This window comes from Toxotes jaculatrix, chromosome 5 (genome assembly GCF_017976425.1).
Source record: "Toxotes jaculatrix isolate fToxJac2 chromosome 5, fToxJac2.pri, whole genome shotgun sequence".
Lineage (NCBI taxonomy): Eukaryota > Metazoa > Chordata > Actinopteri > Toxotidae > Toxotes > Toxotes jaculatrix.
In genome coordinates, this window is record NC_054398.1 from 9629445 (window position 1) to 9654654 (window position 25210).

General features: G+C 41.6%; 1 protein-coding gene across 1 annotated transcript; it reads left to right on the forward strand.

The window, feature by feature from the left end:
• On the forward strand, window positions 1-22105 carry si:ch211-236l14.4 (SITS-binding protein). The gene is made up of 11 exons (XM_041037407.1): window positions 1-289; window positions 368-1037; window positions 2671-2842; window positions 12224-12431; window positions 12640-12790; window positions 15106-15303; window positions 15688-15956; window positions 16084-16220; window positions 16972-17093; window positions 19017-19196; window positions 19385-22105. The coding sequence occupies exons 2-11, from the start codon at window positions 567-569 to the stop codon at window positions 19556-19558; spliced, it is 2082 nt and encodes a 693-aa protein (XP_040893341.1). The 5' UTR covers window positions 1-289; window positions 368-566; the 3' UTR covers window positions 19559-22105.
• The last annotated feature ends 3105 nt before the right edge of the window (window positions 22106-25210 follow it).

Below are 25210 nucleotides of genomic sequence, written 5' to 3' on the forward strand. Positions count from 1 at the left end.
TTTGCGAGCACGCATGGGGGTCCCTCCCTTCCAGGCTGTCCATGGCCTCCTCGCCCCGGCGGGCAGCTCCAAGACTTTGCCAGACCTTCCTGATCCCCCATTTCCCTCTCTCTACCTTTCCTCTGAAGAAACAACCCGGCGTTACGTCAGAAAGTGCAGGGCAAGCAAGACAGCGTCTTAGGAGCTATTCGTAGGCATTGCTGCCAAACCCGGCTTGGGGCTGCTCACGAGCTCACTGCAGCCAATGCAATTTACAAATCCAACTCTTTTAAAACAGCAGCAGTATGTGGTAAGTCAATTATTCATTCATACTGTTTTATTTTCCCGCTGGGATTTTTTTTTTCTCACAGCTTTCTTCATGTGACAGGTATCTGTTGCTGGCACAGTTGCGCAAAAAAAACCCAACAGTGTAAACGGTCTAAAGATTAAAAAAAAAAAAAGTAGGCTGGTTTACCCTGTAGCCTCACTGAAAACACCATGACATGATGAAGCAACAGAGATTTTTGACGCACAGAGATTTCTGGAGCATTTTTTGTGTTTGATTCTTTGCTGATCTCAAAAACAACATGCCCCACGCTCGAAATAGGAACCCTAGCCCCATCCCAGAGGTAACATGGGACACGGGATTGAAGGAGATGAACGAGACCTGGAAAGGAGCTATCGCCTGTCTCGGGGTGGCCGTCTTCTTCGTAATGACCATTGGGATCATATACTGGCAAGTGGTTGACCAGCCTAACAAGAACTGGATCCTCAGGGGGACTTTTAGCGGACTGATCTGGGAGAGAAGAACCCATTCGCTGGTCATACAGACCCTGATGGAGGACAAGACCTTTGTGGAGATAGATGTCGGGAACGTGGGGAACCCCGACATCGAGGTTCCCTTCGTGAGGAACCTGTGCTGGCTGAATAAAACGGAGTTCTGCTATACGTGGGACTCTGTGGCCGAGGTGAAGATCTCGCTGGAAGTGAATGAGGAGACGGAGACGGAGTGCTACAGTATGACTTGGATGCCGGTGCACTGTCATGTGGAGCTGAAGGTAGGGTTTCTCTCAGTGTGTACTCAACAGCACCTCACTAAAACTCAGCCAGAATCACATGAAGATGCCACTTTTACGCAAAACGTAACGAGCAAAGAAAAAAGCAAATTTTCACATTTTTCATGAGTTGAACTTTCCGTACTACATAGGCAGTTTATTGAGTCTTTTGGTTGTGATATTGCTGCATAATATTAAAAATAAATTTGTCAAAATGTTGTATTCAGCAGGCCCCTATTCAACTTTTACAAACACAACATTAACCCTTTCTGTCATATAAATCAGTTACAGCACGGTTTGTGGATCAAATGTTTGTTGAAATTAAACGGGCCCCTTAAAAACAATGATTTTTGCAGCAAGTGTGTATGCAGTGACATACATAATTTGGCTTATGTGATTTTGTTTAAAAAAAAAAAACATACTCAATTTTTAAATTTAATTTTAAAAGATTGTATTTTGCTGGATTTGTTGTTTTGAAATTCAGCGTCTCCCCCTATTAAATTGTATGAAACAATACGCAGTAATAACAAACCGAAATGAAGTTACAGTAAAAAAGAAAAAACGTTCGCTTGATTCACTCGTCCCTTTCCCTTTTCATAGCCCTTGATTTAACTGCATTGAGTGGAATACATTACGTGTTAAATCTGCTTCGTCCCAGTTGTTGTGCTTTTTTTTTAAACATCCACAGTACTTACTGTACTTTCCCCACAGCTTAATTATCAAAGGCATTTAACTATTGGGATGTTTGGGGAGGTTAATCTGTCCCCACTGGAACATTCCTCGCCATAACTCCCTGTCATGTGGCGCGACTGCTCACAGAAAATCTTTCCAAACTAAAGTCGCCTTTATTTTTCTCATTTCCAAAATCCTGCCCGGTGCCTCTCAGGTGACCCTCCCTTGGCACCTGTTTTGAACTCCTTAACAGGGCCAGGATTTGCTGACACGAATTAAAAGAGCCCCCGATTTGCGCATTTGTCCCTAATGCGTAAAGACGCTTTGAGGAAGGACAGGCTTTCTCTCAGAAAACACTCATCAGTCATTCAATCCCTTCTGCGTGCGACGCTTTCTGAGACAGTCTCATGTACCAGCCATCACATACCACTCTGTGCTCTGGATTTCTGCACTAAAGTAACAGTAATTCACAAATGAATGTCTGAGATTAGATTCATCCAAGCACTGAGTTATCAATTACACAATATAGTTGCATTGGAAACATGAAAGCCACATATACCTTATACCCACTTATATGTAAAATTTATATTCATCATTGTCTTTTAAGTGTCAGAGTGCTCTTATAAACTGTTTCAAATATTCAGTAAATATTAGTGGTGGTTTAGATGTGTGTTTGAGGGTGTCAAATGTTAAAAAAAAAAAAAAAAAAAAAGATTTTATAAAATGAAACTTGCAATTTTGTCTACCCTCAGCTAAGTCTAAGTGGCTCTTTTAATTCTCAACTCTACCACCTACCACTCAGTTTTTCTGTATATTTCTTTTTTCCAGTGGAGTCTCCTCAGTATCAGTTTTATATGTTCAGTTTCTGTTTCAGTCTTCATGAATGTAAACCTTTTTCTACCCCTTTCCTTTCCTCGTGTGTCTTTCTCTTGCTGTTTTTGTTTTTGTGTGTGAATCCTCTCAGGACTGCTTCTCCATGACCAATGTGTCCTGGTACGGCGGAGCCAGTGTCCGGGGTCAGACGTGGCCAATCAACGATCAGAATGCCACCATGCAGCCCTTCATTGTCAGCGATCTGAAGGACAATCCCTCCGGCTTCGGCTCTGCCCTGGAACGCTACTTCCTGGGCTCATCAGGTAAGGTCGGGATTTGCTTTTAGTGGAGATTATCTCACCAGCATATGTGGAGTCGTAGTTCTTCCTCACACCGAGGTCTGTTACAATGAGAAAGACCTTTTCAAATGACACAGGGTCAACAGTTTTTCCACACTTGCCATTGGTACTGGTGGTGGTGGGGGTTAGCACAAGGGATTGGGAAATCTGACCCCACATCAGCGGGTATACGATGTGTGGCCTGAATCCCAGGGCGTGAGGGAAGCCCTGTGGATGTTGTTGTGTTTTCTTACCCCCCCTACCCCACACCCCGCCCCACAACTCACAGACATGTTTGTTTGTGTTTGAGCTGAGGAAAAATGGTTCGACCGCCTCCAGAACCGGGATCTCCAAAACACAAAGCTCTGACTGGGTAGGATGGCTGGCCCCACAAATAGAGTGTAACATTATACTGTCTGCGGCATCTCGGTTTATTAATTTAGAGATTAGACTACAAAGGGACGCAAACCACCTTTAGCATCTTAAATTAACTCTTAGGGATACCGGGGTAATTGCCTTTTGTTTCTATTAAAAGGGCAGGTTGGATCAGGGCCCTGCTGACTCTTATAACTCACCAGGTTATTTTGGGGGTGTTAGATTTTATTCTGGGGGCAAAGGGGGGGGCAGGGACTACTGGCGGATGTGAATGGTTAATGTGACTGATGAGCAACATTTGTGGTGTGTGTGTGTGTGTGTGTACATGTTTGTTTGTGTGGCAGCTGGTGTAGCATTAACCTCAGGGACTCCGGCCTCTCGAGCTGGCTTTGTGTGGAGGTTGCTTCCTGACCCGCAGCTCATACTAACCAATCTTTGTTCGAGAAAGATTTTGTTGTAAATATAATGTTATTTTTATAATCAAACTGACAACGCCACAAACAGAAATTGCAAAAGTTGCAAAATACACATTGCAACGTGTGTGTTTGAGTATTTATGTGTGTGTAGATCCAACATTAAAGTGCTAACAGGTCATAGTGTGATGAGGTGATACAAACAAACATCCGCTATGACTTCAGCAATGGTCAGCCTCCTGCACGTTCATTCACACACTGACAGAAATGAATGCACACATGCATTGCCCACATACACATTTTGGGATCATATGTAACACAGTGGCGAGCTTAACAAGAGAGTCACATGACTGAAAGCCCCTTTCCACCTTGTGAGAGGACGGCAGTAATTATCAGGACCCTGTAACCCTTTGTTTCTCTGTTTGGCTTTGAAAAGAGAAAAAAAAAGCACACACACACACATATGAGATGAGATCCAAACAAAAACAACTGTTTAAACATTGCCAAGTAACCACTCACAGACACATACTGTACATAGCCCCAAACATAGCAAACTGATGCTCAGCAATGACAAAGATGCCTATTGGTGCATTAAAGGTATGTTTGATACATCTTTCTTTAAAGTTCAAGGATGTTTTTTGTTTGGCTCTTAGATTTACATAATGGGCACGTTTGACCTCGGAGTGAATCATTTTTCTCAGCTGAAGATGTTTTGAAAATTGTACAAAGCCACTTTCCTGTTGTGGATCAGCAGGAATTATCATCGAAAAATGATTTAGATGAAGTTCGACTGGTCAGGTGTGTGTTTGTCTCATTCGTCCTTTGTGCAAAACAGCTGATGAGCTAAAAATGAAAGAGATCAAATTTGGCAAATGTGTCAAGAATATTTCGTGTTACGTAACATTTCTGAACTTCACAAGGTGCATGGATTCTGATGGATTCATCAGATCCTTAAGTGCACAAGTCTTTTGACCCACAGAGCACAACCTGAAACCTATGTTGCAGGAAGCAAAGTGATATTTTCTTAAACTGCAGTGAGGATTTTTTCCTCCTTCAGTCCTACACACACACACACACACACAAACACGTATGTATATCTTTGTGAGGTCACTCATTGACATAATGTGTTTCCTAGCTCCTTACCAAGTCCTGTCCTTAATCCTCCCAACAGACCTTTAAAGTTGTGAGGAAGAACCAAAATGTCCTCACTCTGCAAGGTCTATGCTGAAATTGGTCCTCACAAAAATAGAGCTACAAGGACACACACACACACACACAGAACATAGTTGAATCCTAATTACAGCCATAATGCCAGCAGTATGGCAGAGTAACGATGATGATTCTTACTGGCACAGCAGTTTGCTATATTAGGACCCTAAATTTACTGATCTCCTCAGTCCGGGAGTAAGTATATGTTTCACCTGCAGTCACTTTTCTGTGTAATGCACGGTGCAACTACGCACATCAGATTCACTGGTTACCTTAAATAAATCATTGATGAAATCACGGCACGAGCAGCACCAGGCCCCCGTGCAGTAACAACAGAAGTAGTACCTGAAATGTCACATTGTGAACTGCAATGCGACTACGAGTGAGATGAACAGCATGATGTGGTAGAGTCATAACTGTGTTACTGTTGTGGTTAATAGTGGTGGGACAGGAAACAATTATAGCAGCTTTTATGGAGAAAAAAATCCACAGTTATGTGTGGATAGTAAACAAGATCATTATGGGAAATTGTGAGTAGCCGTGTGAAGGCTTAATCAGATTATTGATTTGTTCCTAGTTTTGGCAGTGAAGTGTTATTATTTCTGCATGTAAACCAACCAAATCTAATTGAATGCAGCTCCAAAAAAATCACTTGCAGAATGTAAAATAAAGGCAACATACAAAATAAATCCGTTCTGTAATGCAGACCCAGTGTAATTTACAACCACATTTTTGTGTTAATTGTTGTGTTTCCTAGTAAAGTTACAGAGAAAAGGCAGTGACTGGGCTTTTTCACTTTACATTATCATGTGCAACCCTACACCTCTCAGTCAATGCGATCAGTTTCCTCTTAAGAAAAGCTGCTTTGAGCTCTAACAGTCCACATCAGCCTTCAGCACCTCATGATAGGAGCAGCACTTTTATTTTAATGTACAATTATGATTTAACATGAGTTCTGAGTTGGCTGCAGGTGCACTACATGATTACAGTCACAAACACACTAAAAGTGTGCTGTCTGTGTGCTGCACACAATGCACTTGTATTGCAATGGCTGTGCTTTGCAATAATAGGGTCCAAAATTAGTTTTTCTGTGACGCTCCCACTAAAATCACAGTTTTTCTCTCATGAGTTATGAGTTCATAAGAGAAAGCTGGCGCACTTCTCTAGCACTGAGTTTCAGTTGGGTGAAAAAAAAACTGCAGTATGTTTGTTTTCCCCAAAACAGATTGAGGAAAGGCAGCACTCCAGTGGTAATAAAAAAGTAAAAGAGTCACCACGTCTTGATCATTTTGGTGAATTTTATTCATAATTAATGAACTGACAAATCTGCATTTCGACATAAAGTCTTCATCAGAGCTGCAATGCCGCCTTTTTTTTTCCAGAATCTGTTTTCGGGAAAACAAACATTTGAGTTTTAATGTAATATTAGGTTTCGCAACTGTGTGAACCCACTGACCGTCAGCGATATTTCTGTTGTACATGTGAGGCGTGGTGTGTGCATGGGACCTGTCTTCACTGACTCTAGTTAGTCCTAGGGACACATTATAAATGTGGTGGGGAATATGGAGCCGTGACTGATGTTACTAACCTAAGAGGACTCCTGGGGACGGTTAAAGAGCAGGACAGACGGACTGAAACACAGAGCAACAGAGCAAACAAAAGACTCCATTCTACATGGTAATAGTGAATATTAAAAAGAATAAATGAAAAAAAAAAAAAAGCAGAGTAGCAAAGTAAAGAAGACGTAGAAAAGGAAAGCAGAGAGACAGGAGAGAGGATATATGCAACCATGCAGTAGAGTGACATTTGAGAGTGTTGCCAACTGGAGGAACTTGTCATAGCCCCACCTGTCTTTATCCATACAAAAACAACCGGGCTACTAAGCACAGATTAGATATCACTGAAGCCACATCCTGCATTAAGAATATAAGAAGGAACTCTGTCCCCAAAGCTTTAAGGGCTTATTCCTACATTTACTCAACCTGAGATCCTGACGATACAATTTTACATGGTTAATCGTGTTAACAGTGATCGCGTGCTGACTTGATACTGTCACGACTATGGGAGGCAAGGACTAGGACCCAAACGCACAACCCCTCAGACGTAGTCCAATAATACTAATTATTTATTCGAACAAAGTAACAAACAGAAAATCACTCACGGAGGAGGAAGACAAAGCAACTGGACAAAGTAACAAACAAAAGATCACCCATCAAGGGGAAAAAGGCACTAAAACAGTTACAAAACATGAACACAAAATCACTCTGACGAGGAAAACGACTAAACAAGGAACAAAACCTAACAAGAAACAAACTACTTACCTGGGATATAAAGACGAAAGGCAAGACAAAATCAAGACAAGGCGAAAAAACATGAGCCAAGGGCCAGAGACCAAAACATGAGGCAAAGGCATGGGACAAGACATGAGACTAAAACAAACTGACACTGGACAAGGGGAAACACAGACTATATATACACAACAGGTAAGGGGAAACAGGTGGAAACAATTAGGGCAGGGAAAACAATTACAAAAGCGGGAAACCAGACAAAGACAGGAAGTAAAACAAGACCAGATACACAAGGGCAGTGAATTCAAAATAAAACAGGAACCCACAAGACAACATAGACACCAGACAAAAACATAACATAATTTACAGACTAAGACAGTAAGTAAAACAAGGCATGATACACAAGAACTAAACTTTCCAAAATAAAACTCTTCTCTTTTCCCTTCTGTTGTTTTATGTAATATGCACATTGTTTATATTGTCTTCTACCATCTACATACAGATACTGTATGCCTAAATCAGACAGGTCACTTGGCTCTCATCAAAGCTTCCATGACTCATCATTACAAATAAGGGCTCAGAGAGATCCTGTTTGTTTTCAGTGAGAGTGTGATGGTTATAACTTTGACATGGCCTCGCTTGTTTGCTTTCTGGATCCAATAAAAGTAATTTATCGACCCTCTCTTAAGTCCCCCCCCGCCTATCCTTTATAAAGAGATTAGAATCAGATATCATTTCTGCAAGACTCACAGGACGTCAAGTTATTAGACCACCTCGTACACACACGCACAGGTACTCTACATATGTGTCCACATGTGCATACAGATTACCTCATTTTCCCTCTCTTTATTTCCATGGTGTCTCTCCACCTTTCATTTTCGCATAATTTTTCTCTCCCCTCTGCTTCACTATCTACCACTCATTTTTCTTTATTTCTATCTCTGACTCAGTCTTTCCAAGTGGTATCCAAAGAAATTACACTTCACTACTCATTTGTTGTTGGCCTCTTGGAGGGAACTGGCCAAGCACAACACACAGATAGGGATAAAAGTTATGTAACCGTCATGAACTTTGATTTTTTTTTTTCTTTCAGATAATGATACTTAATCAGCTTTATTTGATACAAAAGAGCTTTATAATGACAAGGATGAGAACAATATACTAAAGAGATATGGTGCTTCACTGTGAGCAATAGCAGAGAGAGCGAGATAATCACAAAAGAAAAAGTTGCTCAACAATCACATGCACAAAACATCCACGCAAAAGAAGCTGTTCTAGCTGTTACAGTACCAAATAATAACAGACAATTGCTGTGTTCTTTTATTGTGTTGCATAGCTTCTGGTTGAGTATTTCATGCCAAACCAAGAACACCGACTCATACAGACCGAGAAATAAATGCTCAAAATAGTCAGCTTGAAACCAAGCTGGCCCAAAACACTCCCCTGTGTTACTCAGTGGGTCACCAGGAGGTCCTGTGGGCAGCTGCCCCGAAACCTCGACTCTCCTGGACAAGTAAGAGGTGAAACGCTTTAAGACTGACTCACTTAGCCAACTGAAGCTTTGTTAAAAGCAGGCTGTCATCTCCTGTATGAGAAGGGCTACTGTATGGAAGTCACCTGACCAGATTTTCCACAGTCAATCTCCTACCTAATACTTTCCATCAAGGACATCAAGCAAAAGACAGTAGGGAGAGACCATCTGAATGAAGGACTGATACAGCACCTTCTGTCCACTAATGTAATTACAGTTTGTATAGGCTTGTTCACAACCTTCTACCTCAAGCACAAGATGTAATCAGTTTGTTCCTGCTCAGGTCAAATTTTCTTTCTTGAATACTGAACTACTATTTGAAAAAGACCTGTTCAAGTGAACATAGCTTTGCATGAATTAAACTGAAACATTCGTTCTGAACTGCTTTAACAGTGCTTTAACACGCTAACTTCACCATCTGAGACTGGAGTCCAAAAAAAAGGATTAAGGAAAACAAAATAATCTTATATTACATCAAAGTATTTGAATGTGGCTTCTTCTTATCTGATCTATTGATAGTCAGAAGGACACGTTTTTACTTGTGATACTGGTACAGAACACAGCGTCTCACACTTGAAACAATAAAACTGATTGATGATAGGAATAGAGCAGAGAGAGTCTCTTTAGTGTTTCATTATTTTTTCAATAAGTGGGATTGGAAATTTACTACCATGGCAAGATCCCAGTTTTGTGGCCATCAGTTTCTTGAGGTTGGGCACAGAAACTAAGTTTCCATTGTTAAGGAAATACATGTCTGAGCACACACACAATTGCACACACACACGCACAGTGAGCGTTTCAGTGCACATTTTTATAACCCAAGTCAGGTCTGTAAGCGTGCACAGGTGTCATAAATAACAGTATAAATATGACAGGTAAAAGAGTGCAGCCCATCTGGTCCACAGCAGCGGGGAGTCAGTCAGCAGTGTTTTCCTCTAGTCCAGCCACTCTCTGAGGGCCTAGACGCCACATTAAAACTTTCCTGACCCCTCGGAAGGTGTATGGGGTCACCTCCGCTACCACCTCCGAACGTTCAGCTCAGACTGAGCAAAAGGAAGTGCAGAACCTTTATGGTCCTATAAGTCCTGCTCTGTTTTTCTTGGAACTCTACAGTTTCCCATTAAGGAAAGAGTGTGTGTGTGTGTGTGTGTGAGAGAATACAGGCACGCTCATATGTGTGTTCATAAGAGGCGATCCGAGGTTGCTTGATTTGTGTTTTCACTCAACAGCTGTAAAAACTGAACCATGTGTGTTGTGTGAGCATTCGAATTCACCCAATAAACTTTTCATTCATTTTTACCTTTGCCTATCTGCTGCTTTGAAGGTGAGCAGATACGCTCACTCAGGCATATAATTTCACTTTTGAGAGCTAGTGGAAAATATTTCGGGGCAAGCTTGGAGTGTTTAAGGAATTGTTCTAAAAATAGCCCCCCCCCCCCCCCCCCCCCCCCCCTCACTTCCCCTTTAACTCCTGGGCTCCCCCACCTTGGCTGTAACTCAAACCTGCTTCACTTTCTTTAAATAACACTTATTGATTCCTGCTCCTGGATGATACATGCATCCAGAGATACTGTTCAGTCAGAGACATGTGTCTGTGTTGTACAGAGCACTGCACTTATATAACCAGGGTTGTTGGAAGTTCAGTTTTGATCAGCAGTTCCCCCATTCTAAAATGCATATTGGTACAAGTACTTTGAGTAGAGCATACAGCATAAACACATAAGACAGGATTTAATATATTTAGCATTCAAATATGCATGTTTAGTCAAAGATGGACTAAAAAGGTACAGCTGCTTTTGACCAGACTGTCTCATTTCCTCGAGGCCCCGCAGTGTCATTCCCCATAAAAATTAAATATGACTCGAGATGGTATGCTTGCAAACTTAAACTCCACTTTCCATCCCATGTGCACTTTGGTGAAACATAGTGTTTGCAGCCTGCTGTATCTGCACATCATTCTACGAGGCCGCTCGGTGTCTGGTGTACTCTGGTTGCCTCTATTTCCACTGCCTGCATTCCACTTCCATCCTTCCATAAAGCTATAACATTTTCTCCACTGCCCCACTTTCTACTCTGCTGTATATATGCACAGCATTGACACGCACAGTTTCATAACACCTGCTTTTTTAAAAATTCACTTTAACCACTTGCGGATTAAACATTTAACAGCTTTTTCTAGCAAAAAAAAAAAAAATCTCGATTTATCTGCCATTTATGAACCTGTAACAAGCAGTAGGATGGTGACCTAATACCATGTGAGAGGCAGCTGAGGTGTTACCAGTATCTCTTTGACATTATCCATTGCAAACACGTGAGAAATACCCTGAGGTTGAAGGCTCTTCACTAGGCTTTATGCAGCACTTGAATACTGATCTCTGAAACTATTAATCTGATTATAAACTGGTACATGAGTATCCTGCCTGCTCCTGGTCCCTGCCTGCATGAGAACAGTAAGCCCATTGAAACTAGAGATGCTGACTGAAGGGAGCCAAGCTCTCAGCTCAGGGTTCTCAGACTGTCTGCTTGCTTTGGAAGCAGGTCCTCTACCCTAATCTGTTCATTGATCAACTCCAAATCCCAAATCCCTAGTTTGGCCTCTTTGAGCAGATTGTGCAAAAACTCAAGCGAGGGATCGGGGTTAGAGTCTGGGTCTAAGGCTCAGATCGATCGATCGTTGGCTGGGTTTCGCTGACCTGAGATTGGGACAGACCCTCAGCACAGCACAGCAGAGAGGAGAGGAGAAGAGGGGAGTGGACAGGAAGGTAGTTAAAGTTGGGAGGGAGAAGGTGAGAGTCAGGACGGGTGAGAAGTGGTGAGGGTAGGGGGGGTTAGGGTAACATGAGAGGGAAGAGGCATTCCTTGCAGGGCAGCTACATCTGCGGACACAATTATCTGCTTCCCCTAATCTTATCATTTCACACGGCCTCTGAAACGCTGTATACCTACAGTATTAGAGAAAACAAGGGGGTTCCTTTGCTGGAAGTTTTCGCTCGTTGACTTATTTGATCACAGGTGCTTTTCCTTGTTCTGTTTTCTCGCTGGTCTTGTCACAGAATGAGAGTGAGACAGAATAAGACATCAGAGGTCGGCTTGTTTTAATCATCTGGAGCAAATATAGAAGAAAAAAAAACACAAATGAAAACAAATATTCATCTTCATAATCAATGAAACCTTCACTGTATAACCCAGCTACTCAACCCTTCCCTCATCGGTGTGCAGTGTAACCTACCTACTTAAGGACTTGCCAGTGGTCCCAGGGTAAACTCATCCAGCCGCATACTGCTATATCTCACTCTGAGGAGTGTTTTTCTCACATCTGAGTGGAACAATATCAGCTGACACAGCCCCCACTCTACCTCCCACAACACTCCATCCGTCACACTCATACCGGTCTCAGTAACACTCGTGCACCATGTCATATAAGAAGAATCTGCAGTGAACTGTCTCATAGTTACACCAGTTCCTACTGCTTTACATCAACGCCCACCTTATATCTGCTTGAAGTGAACTTATCTGACTTATCCTCTCCTGTCCTCTTCCCACCACGCAGGTGTTGCAGTTCTTGTTTCTCCTGATATCCCCCTGCAGCTCGGGGTGGACAGCAGACAGCAGTTCTGCCTGCAGTCCCTGCCCAGTATGGAGCGTCTCCCTCTACAGTACACTGTGTGTGTGGCCCACAACGTGAAAGCTGCTCACCAGGAAGCCATGCAACAACTCTCCCAGCCCAGCAGGGAGCTGCCCAACATGAAAGCACTGTGGTTAGTTCAGTTTAGATCGAGATTAGAGGAGATGAGAAATTTCCTGGTCTCATTTTTTTTGTGGTTGTCATAATACCAATAAGTCAAGCAGTGATGCATCTGTGAGCACTGGCTGAAAGTTTGTGGGTATTTAGGGAGTCATAATCTAAAACTCATCCAGGTTGCTCAGAGCGGCAGGTCCTGTATGATCCCTCCGTGCGTTTTACAGGCTGCCGTTCTGGAAGCTGCTTACCAACGTGGATTCGGGCCAGAAGGTGGAGAAGGAGCTGAGGATCTTCTCTAATCGTCTTAAGCGACACCAGCTCGGGGAGGGAGTCATCAGCCTCAATGAACATTCCACCACCCTCCTCTCTGATATGGTACGTGTTCCTCACTGCCCATTGTAGATACATCTCAAAGTGATATACTTATCAACTGGTAGATCACTTAGCTGTTGATCTACCCGTTCTATAAAAGTCATTCGCATGAATGAATTAAAAGAGTTAATTTCATCAAGAAATAAAGAATGAAGTGACCCCACTACTTTTACGGCCTCTACAATGGCGCATCTTGAAATGGCCACTCTGTTGAACCAGTACACTAAAACTCCAATAGGCTTCTTCATTAACAGGAAGCATGATTTCTATACATTCAAAGTCTGCAAAAAATCCCTCATTATTTATTGTTATTTTAGAGTTTAATTTAAGAAAAAAAACCTTGTTTGTTTGACATTGGCTGCAGACTCTTATAATCCTCCTCTTCAACCATTTGTGAGGCTAACCAGGGTTCATTGGCCAGAGGCTCAACACTGGTCAGGGACAGAGATGAAAGAGTTTTCTTAAGTGGATCTCCAGACCGCTGGAGACAGGTGGGGAACAAAAGGAAGGAGGACAGGTTCAAGGAAATGTCACAACGCAGAAAAAAGACGGCTCAGGGCCTGTTGCAGGTTGTGTGCAGACCACACAACCTGCAAGACACTTTTTGAATTATGTCTTAAAGCTTGTAAATGTGGCGTATCATGCTTTTCTAATATGTTTTCAGGTACTCTAGACACAAACATGTTTTTAATACAAAACTGCAACTGATGTTTAGCAATTCTTTGCAATGCTGTGTTTGCTTTCTATTATTGTTTCACATTTATCCAGTTACTTTCCTTGAATGTTATTGAAAACTGCCAGGAAACAAGATCACTAGGAATACAGTCCAGTGGATCTAAGTCAATACCTGGTGATATTCCAATACAAAACAAATATAGCGGAGAGAAGACAAACAGAGCCTCTCCTAACAGATCTCGGGTTGCTCTGAGTGCGGTAACTGTTGGATGGCAAAGAATTGGGTGTGTTGAGATTCGAAGGGATCTCAGCCAAGACCAACTCAAGCAGGTGATGCTGACACCAGCTTGATGCTGTGATCTGACCTGGACCGTGCAACAGAAGAGGAGGCAGGAGAGGTTCACATAATGAGTCCATCAGAAAGGTCAAGTTCGGGCATCTCACTATATACATTCACAGAGCTTACAGTATGTTCCCATTACCAGCTCAGGAGATGTGAAAGGAAATACGGAGGAGGGAGAAAAAGGGGAGAAATAACACGTCAGTTGATGGATGCCATTTGGTGAACAAGACTTTCCCTTACTCACAATCTCAAGTTTTCTGATACATCAAAGATATTAAACACCGGTGGTGTTGGCTCGACACTGCTCAGCTCCCCTCGGTAACTGCCATAAAGAATCAGCCAAGTGTACAGCTCTGCGTGGAAACTTATGGTTGTTGTGCATTAAGTGCAAGGCTCTACAGAAGTGTGACTGGCAACAATGATACTCTGTAAAAAAAAAAAAATACACTTCTCTTTCACTCCTGTTTTACAAGTGTTCATAAATTATCAGTCACACTATGACCTTTCTTTTCCAGTTTCCATATTAGTTTGGAATGACTTGCTGGCATTGGAAAATTTGGGTTATTAATAAGTTTGCCATGTCTCTAAACCTATTACTGAGGCACTTAATAACATAGCTATTTTTGCAAACCAAGTAAAAAAAAAAGAAAAGAAAGAAAGAAAAGAAAAGACCAGAAACAAGCCAAGTGTTTGTCTCCTTTGTGTCAGTTTCTCATATTTTCACCATTAAGTGGAAGTCACAATCACATTCATGGAAGAAAGCAGAACAAAATGAACACTCAGGAAAAAAAACAACATTCTAAGAAATTACATAATATGTGCTAATCTACTCTTTCTTCTCACTGCAGCTTCACCTTCAGGGGTCAACGTTTGTATTCTTAAGAGGTTTTGTTCCACAGTTATATAATCTGAAGTCTCTGTTTGAAATGAACATGTAAATTCCAAAGGATTATAATATGTGTTGCATGGTTCTGACAGACGTCATGTTGCCAAAGTTCACACAGCAATACACCCACATGGGGAAATCAATATGTTAATATCGAGTACATGATATAAAGCTATGTGTCACACCAGTTTATGAACATTTGAACTGTTCCATTAGTGCATCATATTATTAAATGTAAATTATTTACATTGTTATTCGATAGTAAAGTAGGCAGATATTGCTTCACTTATTGTTAAATGGTGCTTGCATTAGGCTGCATCCTGAATGTAAACATCAGGCTTTACAGTATTGTCCTTACCAGACTGTATAGCACAGTTACTGTATGTCATAGTGTCTCTTTGTGTCTCTCTGCAGGACCATGACTACCTCAACATCAGGAAAAGGGGGATGTCCAAGAGACTGACCAGGGACCTCCCACTTGTCAAGCTTCTTAACATTTCCATCACCCTGTCCCCTTTCCTGAGCGTGGACACCACGCAGTTCCACACCTCCCTCGTGGACGGCACAGAGGCCTATTGGCTCAGTCTCCCCTCGGCCCCTAAGGGGCAACTGGTGAGACTTGACTGGAGTGAATTCATCATCCTGTAAAGCACTTAGCTGTTTTCACAATGCTCAACATTTCACTTTAAGTTTATTTGATTTCATTTATTGCTCCTTTATTTTAGGACTGGTCTGTTCACAGAAAACAGGTTCCATGTCTAAAATGCTGAATTTTCCAAAGCTTCCAAAGAAACCAGACAGAACTTTCTCCGAAGGGGAGGCTTTCTGTCCACCAGTTAAATAAAAGTCAGAGCAGTGTGATCATGGATTAAATAAGAAAATCTATTGTTGCAACAGCAGAGACACTGTGGTTAAGGATTAGTTCATTACCAACAGAGAAAATGGTAGTAAGGTAAATCAAACTCCAATTAAAATCTGTTTTCTTCTTTCCTTCAGATCCCTGTGATGAGTCAGTGGCGAGGAAAGTTCTGCGTAAAGCTGAACATCACCAACCCAGGAGCGGTGAGCTGGTTCCTGGACAGAGTGGGATCCCTGCAGACCCATTTGGGGATGGAGTACATCATGCTGGAGGGGGGCGAGGGAAATCTGTTTGAGGAGCAGGCCCTGCGGCCACCACAGGCTCTGGGTGGAGACAAGTACATCAGCCTGCTGGCTGACCTGGCCACAAGGATAGGAGACTCTACCATCATGACAGCAGGGACGCGGTAATGCTCTCAGGCATTTTCCTTCAGAGCTAATTTCTATAATTTGAGACAGATTTTTTTTGCTCCTTCAATCTACTTTTCATTTTAAGTCATGCTTATCCATATTCTGATTCTATTTGCGTCTCAGGTCGAGCCACAAGCCGCTGTTTGTGAGGATGATCCCTTTGCAGTCTGACTGGAGCCCAATGGGCCTTAAGGGCATCATTCCCTCCCTGCTGCACCACACTCTGCTGGGATACAACTTCCTCATTCCTGATGCAGTAGGTAATACCACAGCCTATGGGTCACTTCTCTCACTTCTAATACTATATTCATGTTTTGCTGTTTAGATGAAGACTAAGAGCAAAATATGAAAAGACAAAGAACGCATCTGATTTTCTGGTTTTTGGCAAAAAAAAAAAAAAATTATGCATATTCCGGTAATATTCCAAATTCCTGTGGTGGCGGATCACAGCCAGACAGACAGCTGATGTCTGTGAGAAAACTATTTACTTTGAAGTGGAGAAAACAGAGAGCTGTCAGTTTTACAGACAGAATAGATGACCCGACATGAATTGTGGTAGACTATTAATTTTTTCCCTTGTAAACCCCATCCATCACTGACGACAGGTGTGAGAATTATAATTGGATCTTTCTAATTTTCTTAAAGCACTATTTTCCTGTATGAGTCTATGAGTGAATGGATTGATGAAGTTTATATTATTGTGTCCCAGTGGGCTTACTGCTAATCAACAGAAAGCCATTGCATTTACATTTTTAAACAATGCCAGGAAGACATTAATAAAACTTCTGTTTGCCATAATAAAACAGAGAAAACTGTTTTATCAAGCTATTTCATGGAAAATTAACTGTATTAAAACATCAGAGTAAATACAGCACAAAAGAAAGTGGGACTCATTTCCCAGTCTCGGCTCATACAATCTGTTTTCCTCCTGCATATTTTTTATTAGCTAGAGGAAGAATATTAGTCCAAAGTATCATAACATTTTCTGCCCATCCGTCTCTCTCCTCGTAGGTGGCTCTCTGTATGGAGACCTGGTCACAGATGAGGAGTTGTTCATCCGTTGGTTGGAAATCGTAGCCTTTCTCCCTGTCATCAGCTTCCACACACCCCCTTGGGTCTACGGAGAGGACCGGGTATACAACCATAGACCAATAACTCATTACAAACAAGTCAGAGCGCTTCATGTAGCTATTATAATGCACTTTAATGCTCTTTTTTAAAACTCTTTCCAACTTTAACACACCTCACTCTGCACACACCAGACTTCACGTCACGTCACGTGCTGGTCATGACAGCTGCATCATCCACATTAAATGTAATTACAATAGCGACGACACCGTAGGTTCACATTCTTTTCCAGACTTGATAACAAGATTTTCACTTGTGAAGACTTACAGTGGGGAGATCAAGTGAAGTGATGTGTGAATGCTGCCAATTAGATGTTCTAAAAGGGAACAGGGAGATTATCCCTCCTTCTTACGTATGAAAAAAGGCAGGAGAGAAACAGTTTATTGACCCTGCGGCCTCTCCTCAGCTCTGTGGATTTGTGCCGAGAAGTTCCCACCATGTCAGCGAGCCAGAGGAGCATGAGGTCTGCTGAGACTGGGTCTATCAAAACTCAGGCCCGACTCTCCACCCAGCAGGAGAGACAGGACTGAGCCCGGTCCCTCTCTGCCGGAGATCAGGACTGAATAACTCACGGTGCACAGCAGGAAAACAATGCATCGCAGTCTCAGAGAGTCCAGTGACAGATATTGATACGTTTGACAATGTGGTGCCACGGCTCAGTTTCCTGCACAGAAAAGCACTTGATGCTTCTCAAGCCAGGGAAGGCTATTTTTTCTCCCTCCGCTGCCCTTCCCCTCTTCCCTCAATAGGAGCGATTGCTTGGCCCCCTCCCAACATCACCTGTGGTTAAGCGTCCATCTGTTCCGAATTACAATCCCTCCTCTAGATTTATGGCTCACTCTCGAGAGCCACTTCAGCAGGAATGATAATGAATTTGAGGACAAGTCTTGGAAAAATACTTTATTGTGGCAATTAAGATTTCCATGAGTAATTGACAAGTGTGACAGAGTGGGAGTGATCAACTGCTTTTTTTCCACTAGGAGAGGACCGAGGCAGCAAAAATATATTGGTTGTGACTTGTGCTGCGAGACAAAGATAAAAATAGGCCTTTTGGACAGCTAAACATTTGACAGCGGCAATGTTTTCCATTTTGGTCTCTTGCATGGCCTTCAACTTATAAACTCAGATGAAGTGAGACTGAGAGGGCATTTCAGAGAAGAACACACTGCTGCATTACATGCGATGAATGACTTTATTATTTATGGGCGTTTTACTGTAGTTTAAATGCGGCACACCTTTTATTTCCAGAATGTGTGAGACTTGAGAGTCAGTCACACACAGGTCACAGCAGCGACTGCGCTGGAATCAAATAGCAATAAAACCTCAAACCCACACACATGCCTGGCTTCTCAATTAGAGAAAGATCCACTCAAACCCAGGCTGTGACTTCAAGCTCATTCCTACAAATGTTCTCAATCCCAACTCATAAAAATACATTTTTTATAGATGCGGTCAAGTTTTGTTTTTGTCATGGGACACTGAAGAGGATGTGACCCTTCCAGGAATGCTGAAGTAGTGTGGCCAGAGGGAGACAGGACAAAGACTTGGACAGTGTTAAACTCACTAAGTCAACAACGAGCTGCTCTTAAGTTCTGTCTGCATGTCTGGGTGTAGAGGTGGCACAAATGTCTTTAGCAGACCCCACTGTCAATATTATTTTTGTCCTGAAATCCTTGTGGCAGATGATCTAGTTTTGGAACGGGCTTTTATTTTTTTTCATTAGTTTCAATGCCTGAGTTGCTCTCAATTTCTTGAAAATGTATTTGCCTGGATATTAGTAAAAGCTCCAGCAGCTACAGCTCCACAAAAAAGCAGATAATCATCCTACATAGATTTAACTTTTGTAATGGCAGGAACAAACGCTTATTACCCTCCTTTTTCTGTAATCCTCATCATGTTTAAGTCTCCTCTTTGTTTATGACCCATAGGTGCTGAACCTAACTCGAACCTACATAACAAAGCACCAGAGGGATGTGGTCCCACTGATAGAAAAGTATGCAGAGGAGTGGCGGACGACAGGAAACCCCATCTACCGGCCGATGTGGTGGCTCACTCCCAACGACCCCATGACCTTCACCATCGATGACCAGTTCCTCATCGGAGACAAGGTGACCTAATGACGTTCTGATGGGAGGGGATTGAGTTCCTTCTGTCAGCATCCGATATACTTGGCATACGATAGTGTATGAATCAAGCCCGGCAGTAACCTGATGTCTTGCTAATTAAGTGTACAATCTCTCTGACATCTGAGTTTGTTTTAATAAACTGATATGTGTGTGTTGTTGCCCGTTTCCAGGTCCTGGTGGCACCAGTGGTGGAGAAGGGGGCAGTGCAGAGGGATATTTATTTACCTGACGGGGGCTTCCAGTGGCAGGACAGCCAGAACGCTCAGGTGTTTGATGGGGGGACGTTCCTACAGGACTACCCTGTGCCCTTGGATGAGGTGGCGGTTTTCTTACGGAGAAGCTGAGTCATGTGAATGATCCTCCAAAGTCACCTGACTTACCCCTTATCCTGTTACTGTTTTGAATCAAATTCTTTTTGTTTAAAAAAAAACAAAAAAAAACTTGTGCTGTTCTCAACTTGCACTTTTCCACTAAAGACCATTGACCTTGTCTCAAGGCACTGTCTTATGATGATATGTAGAAAGATTTTTTTTTATACTTGCACTTTACAGTTCAAAATTATTTGTATTTTTTTCCTTTGTGAAAATGTTTCTTCCTTTTTTAAAAAAAAATGTTAATTGGTTTTACCTCTTGGCTGATTTGTTTCTGGACTTTTTTTCTTCCTGTTTTTTTTTTTTTTTTTGTGCATGTGTAACTTCCAGAGAAATCTGAGTGTTTACATGCTGCAATTCTACAGTCTTTTTTAGTTGCTGCTGGCTCTCTTGATAAGGAGGAACAAAGCAAGCGCCTTGTTTGCTTAAAAAGAATCTGAATCTCTCAAGAAGACCAAATGAAGATATAGAAGGACGAAGGAAGATGTTTGAAAGGGCTTTTTTGAGGGGAAATGCTTATTGGGATGAAATTAGCTCACAAAAACTTTCATACGAAAACTGATGCACAGTGGTACCATATGTCTTGCTCACTCAATGGAAAAGCCTTTACTTGAACTTCTCAGGCCAAAGGGCTGATGTTTTCTGAATGTACCTCAAGTTACAGTTTTTCAATGCTTTGCCGAGTCACCAGACACAACAACCCATCACCCCTTAGCATTTATTCTTAGAATAGTTAAATTAAAAATCAGCATACCACTCTGTTGGACGTATTTGAATGTCCTTTAGTACTGTAGGCCACATAAACTTGAGGCCAAGCCACTGTCATTGTAACTCTATTTGAATTTAGACTAGATTTAACCTTATTACTAACCTGCTGTAGTAAGGGCTTTTAAATGAGCTGCTCATATTTTATTTTTAACTGTTTTAACTATTTCTGTCTGATGTTGTGTTGATATGCTCTATCATGAGTGCCAAATGAAGTGCAAAAGAAAACCTTGTTGACAACACCACAGAAGTGAAAATTATTTTTTAAATAAATTGTTTGACATTTTGGGAAATATATTTACTCACTTTCTTGCAGAGAGTTAGATGAGAAGACAGAGAACATTCTGCCTGTACGGTAAATATGACTGTAGCTTAGCTTAGCAAAAAGTCTGGAAATGGTGGAAAGAGCCAGTTTGGTTGAAATCTGACAAAATCTGACCACCGGCACCTCTAAGGCTCACTAATTTACATGTTATGTCTGGTTTATAATCTATACAAAAACCAAAGTGTAAAATAGTTATGGTTTTATGTGGCGTTGTGTGTGCTGGACTGTTTCATAGCTAGAGGCGGTGACTTCCTCCTGTTTTTATGCTAAGCTAAGCTAACTCTCTCCTGTCCATGGACAATTTCTGCCTATTTAACAGGCAGACATGACAGTGGTATCAAACTTGTCATCTCTCAACAAAAAAGCAAGTGAGATAACTTTATTTCCTAAAATGCTTAACTATTCAGGACAATGTGGGGGGGAAAGAGTTTTTCAGGCCCCAACATAGATAAATGTGTTTTTTTTTTTTGTCATGTAAGAAATGTCTATTGCAGCCATCTTTGATTTACCAGAAACTGTTAAAAGCATTAGCTGACATTTGTGGTCACAGAGGCACAGTAGATACTTGACATAAACCTTCATGAGTGATTACATTTCTACCCTCATGTGACCCTTCACTTAGCCCACTCCATGTCCTGTCGCTGTAATCATATCCACTCCCATGGCTTGCTTTAGTTCAGTTGCATTATTTACGTAAGAGAACTTTTCATTTGGTTTAAACCCCGACTAAATGATCTAAGCAAATGAAATGTAAATGAGATAACTGGGTTTCTTATATACTCTACTCTTTCTTATTATACTCAGTATCAGCCCATTGAGAAACAACATTTGCACCATGATACATTGCTCTATGTACAGTTAGATGTCAGTGCTCTTTGATAGTGCTTTTCTTTATTGATTTGTTCTTCACAAGACAATCTTAACTGACCAGCAGTGATGATTCAGACTCTGGAAACGTATCACTTAGTGAATGCTTTACCACTAAATTGACTGTGCAACTTTGATCTAACAAGTTTACTGTATCAACTCCAACACTCAGGTCTACTGAAGCTTATCAAATCACCAAATGTCTTAGTACAACTCAGTATGTTGTGAACACATCAACGTCTTAATCTCTCCTAGAGCTGAATGTACAATGGACAAACTGTGATTTCCCAACCAAGCCCTTTCTTGTGAGGAGCTTTTCTAGTTCCTTGTTAATGCTTTAATGGAATGCTGTGGTATGTTCTTGTATAAGTTGCAGGAAAAGATTTGATGTGTTATTCCTTCCCTCTACAGACTGAGTGAACATGATGCCATGTACCTTACTATGCCACTCTTAAATCTGGACAACCCAAGTTGTCTGGATTATTGCAGTATCAGCAATGTACATATTACGATGACTGTGCCATTACAAGTGTTTTTTTCTTCTGTAAATCAGAGAACTTAGAATGACGAAGTTGCAATAAAGTTTACATTTTCTTACTTCACTTCCTCGAGTCATTTAGTTTATTATATGACAGCTTGACACAGTGGGGCAGCAAGGTGAACATGTAATTAGGGAGATCACCCTTCAAGTGGAGGAGCCAAAGTTTTAACTATTTAAGAAAAAACATCTGGACAGCTTTATACCACAGTCTTTGATTTACCATGTTCTTAAAAAATATGCCTCTGTGTGTTTGACTGTACATGCAATGAACTGGTGACCTGCCAGTTTGGCTCCTTACCTGCCACCAAAGGATTGTGGGATAGGCTCCAGCATCCAGTATGACCCTGGATAGAAATATGCAAATACTGAAACTGATTAAATTAAAGATGTCATCAAGTAAATCAGTTTTTAATTGTGATATCTATTGCATCCATATCAGTGCATGCTCCTATGTGTGTACATGTGTGGGTGTATGCAAGACTCTTACTATTAACACTCCCTGCTCTTCCTTCTCCTCATGTCAGAAACTCTATGTCTATATATTTGTGAGCATGCTGACAACTAATTCCACTTAAACCTAATAAAAGTTATTTATAGCTTTGGTGAGCACGCGGTGGGAGAGATTCTCAGGGGAATCACATTCAGCCCAACCTCCGCTGAGCTTCTCCTCCTTACCTTTCTCCCCCGCTGCCCCTTGGCTGAGCTCCACCTTGGGGCCCCATGTAGGCCCTGCTCCTTGAGTGCAGTTAGACAGGTGCAGCTGGCTGCAGACATGCACCGTCCCTCCACGCCAGCCACTGAGCTCACCCTCTCAGTTTACACCCTCGGCCTTAATGACTTAGATTCATGTGGCACTTTTTTTTCCTTTTTTTTTTTTTTTTTTTTTTTTAAATATGGACTCAGTTTTCAGTCAGATAAGATTCACAAGACATACTAGTGTGGCTCCATGGTTTGTGAGGTGATGAAGTTACAGTGCTAGAAGCAGGAGAGGAATCTGCATCTGAGGACAGCAGAGATCAGACAGCTAGAGTAGGATGATTTTGTATGCAAAACCTCAAGTGACCTTTATCATTCTAATTCTAATGTTATATTTTCATTTCCTAAATTCAACATAAATACATAAATATAATTTTCCCCTAATTTGTGTACAGTAAATGAGTTTGACATATGTTTGATTCTGATCCTTTATTCTGAACAATGGGTCTCCCCCCACCGTGAGGTCCACTTTAATGTGAAATCACGGCATAATAACACAGTTCCTTCCAGAAATTTTGTGGTCAAAAACATCCACCCTTAAACTAACATTTAGCAGCAGGACGCAGCGGTCCAATTATTTTTTCCTCATTCACTGAATAAACATATAACATTCAACCCAATTAGTCTGGGGCAAAACAGAGCCTTACGTAAGTTGTCCAGCAGTGCAGGAAAAACAAACTGTCCTGCCAAAACCCAAATCAAGAATGACACGAATGATCTACATACAGTAGCTGCAATGAAAACAATGTTATTCTCCACTGTTAACGGCTACCAGTGATTACCACCAGACAAAATGGGAACATCCCTTCTCCTGTGTGAGTGAATAGCTTATAAAACAGGATAGGCAACGTTGGCTCCTCTCTTTTCTTTGAGGGTGTTTGTGGAGCAAGTGGCACATGAATTAAACTGGTGACAAGCAGAGGCCGCAGATCTCTCCCAAAGTCTACTTTTAGAAAGTGCAAGTCAAGGTTTTAGGTTTCAGTGTCCGCTCTTGAGTGAATAGGTTTTCCAGCTTGCAAATTAGGTGTACAATTTAAAGACTTGTTGTCCAGAAGCCAGGCCGGTTGAAGAGTGACTGTTGATTATGCTGTATAGATTTTGCCGAGGCCTGTGCACTCTGCATCTCTCCCATATGCCGGCAACGGCCTCCTCACTCACGGTTTCACTGTGTACTCTGCTTTTGCAATTTTTTTTCCAAACACATTATTTTTTTTCAGTTGTCCCTTGTAGTTGGCATCGGGCCTTGCTTGATACATAATCTAATGATGTAATACTGAAATCATTTCTGTATGGATTTCCTTTAAAAATTATGTTCATGAACATTAAAGCAGATAAAAAGTTACATAAACAATACATATTTGAACACTTCAATTTTGAACTGTTTTTATGGATATCATTTTAAATGAAGGAGGAAATTAGCACTTTTCAGTCAGACCTTTACTATTGCAACTTGTCGGTTGGTTTGTGTGTAAAGATGAAAGATGAAAGATGCCAGCTAGCAAATCAAGGCTACAATGTAATCCCAAAGGAGAGAACATGTTAAAGAAAGGAGACATATAAGTTTAATCCATTTTTATCAGATATATGTAAATAAACAGGGTAAGTAGTTTGCCAAAAAAAGCTTTTAAATGATTGTATATTGTGCCTGTGGACTCTGCATCTCTCCCATATGCAAGCAACAGTGGCTGAGCGAAAGCCCTCCACTCCCTGATCAGGACTCCCCTAGGAGGGGCCACGTGATGTCTCATAACTTATATGTCTCCTTTCTTTATCACTTAAGTTTCAGAATTAATAAAATGATTTCAGTATCATAACATTGCATCATTATATGATGTATCAAGCAAGACCCGATGTCCACAACAAGGGACAGCTGAAAAAAATAAACACTGAAAAAATTTTTTTTTTTTGCAAAAACAGCACCCTGCGCGAAAGGGATGTTCCTTGTAAATGGTAAAGATGCAGAGTGCCCAGTCCTCGGCTGGAGGCGTGGCTGGAAAACCCTGAGCGAAAGGGATGCTCCTTGTAAATGGTAGAGATGTAGAGCGTCTATGCCTCGACTGGGGGTGTGGCTGGAAAACCCTGAAGCAAAGCCCTGCGGCCCGTACAATCCCGCCCCCCTCCTCTGTCGTGGTGTCAACCATTCTCTGCATCTCTCCCTTATGCCGGCAACAGCCTCCTCACTCACGGTTTCACTGTGCAGTCTGCTTTTGCAATTTTTTTTTTTTTTCAAACACATTATTTTCTTTTTTCAGCTAGAATATGTATCAAGCAGGGTCTTGCTTGATACATATTCTAACGATGTAATACTGAAACAATTTCTGTATGGATTTCCTTTAAAAATTATGGCTACAATCTAATTTGTAATGTAATG

What these genes read in the sequence shown, in the direction of transcription:
- si:ch211-236l14.4 (XM_041037407.1), top strand. Translation starts at nt 567, where the DNA reads ATGCCCCACGCTCGAAATAGGAACCCTAGCCCCATCCCAGAGGTAACA. An exon ending in CCACCCTCCTCTCTGATATG is followed by an intron (nt 12,791 to 15,105) that starts GTACGTGTTCCT and finishes GTCTCTCTGCAG; the next exon opens with GACCATGACTACCTCAACAT. An exon ending in AGTTCCTCATCGGAGACAAG is followed by an intron (nt 19,197 to 19,384) that starts GTGACCTAATGA and finishes GCCCGTTTCCAG; the next exon opens with GTCCTGGTGGCACCAGTGGT.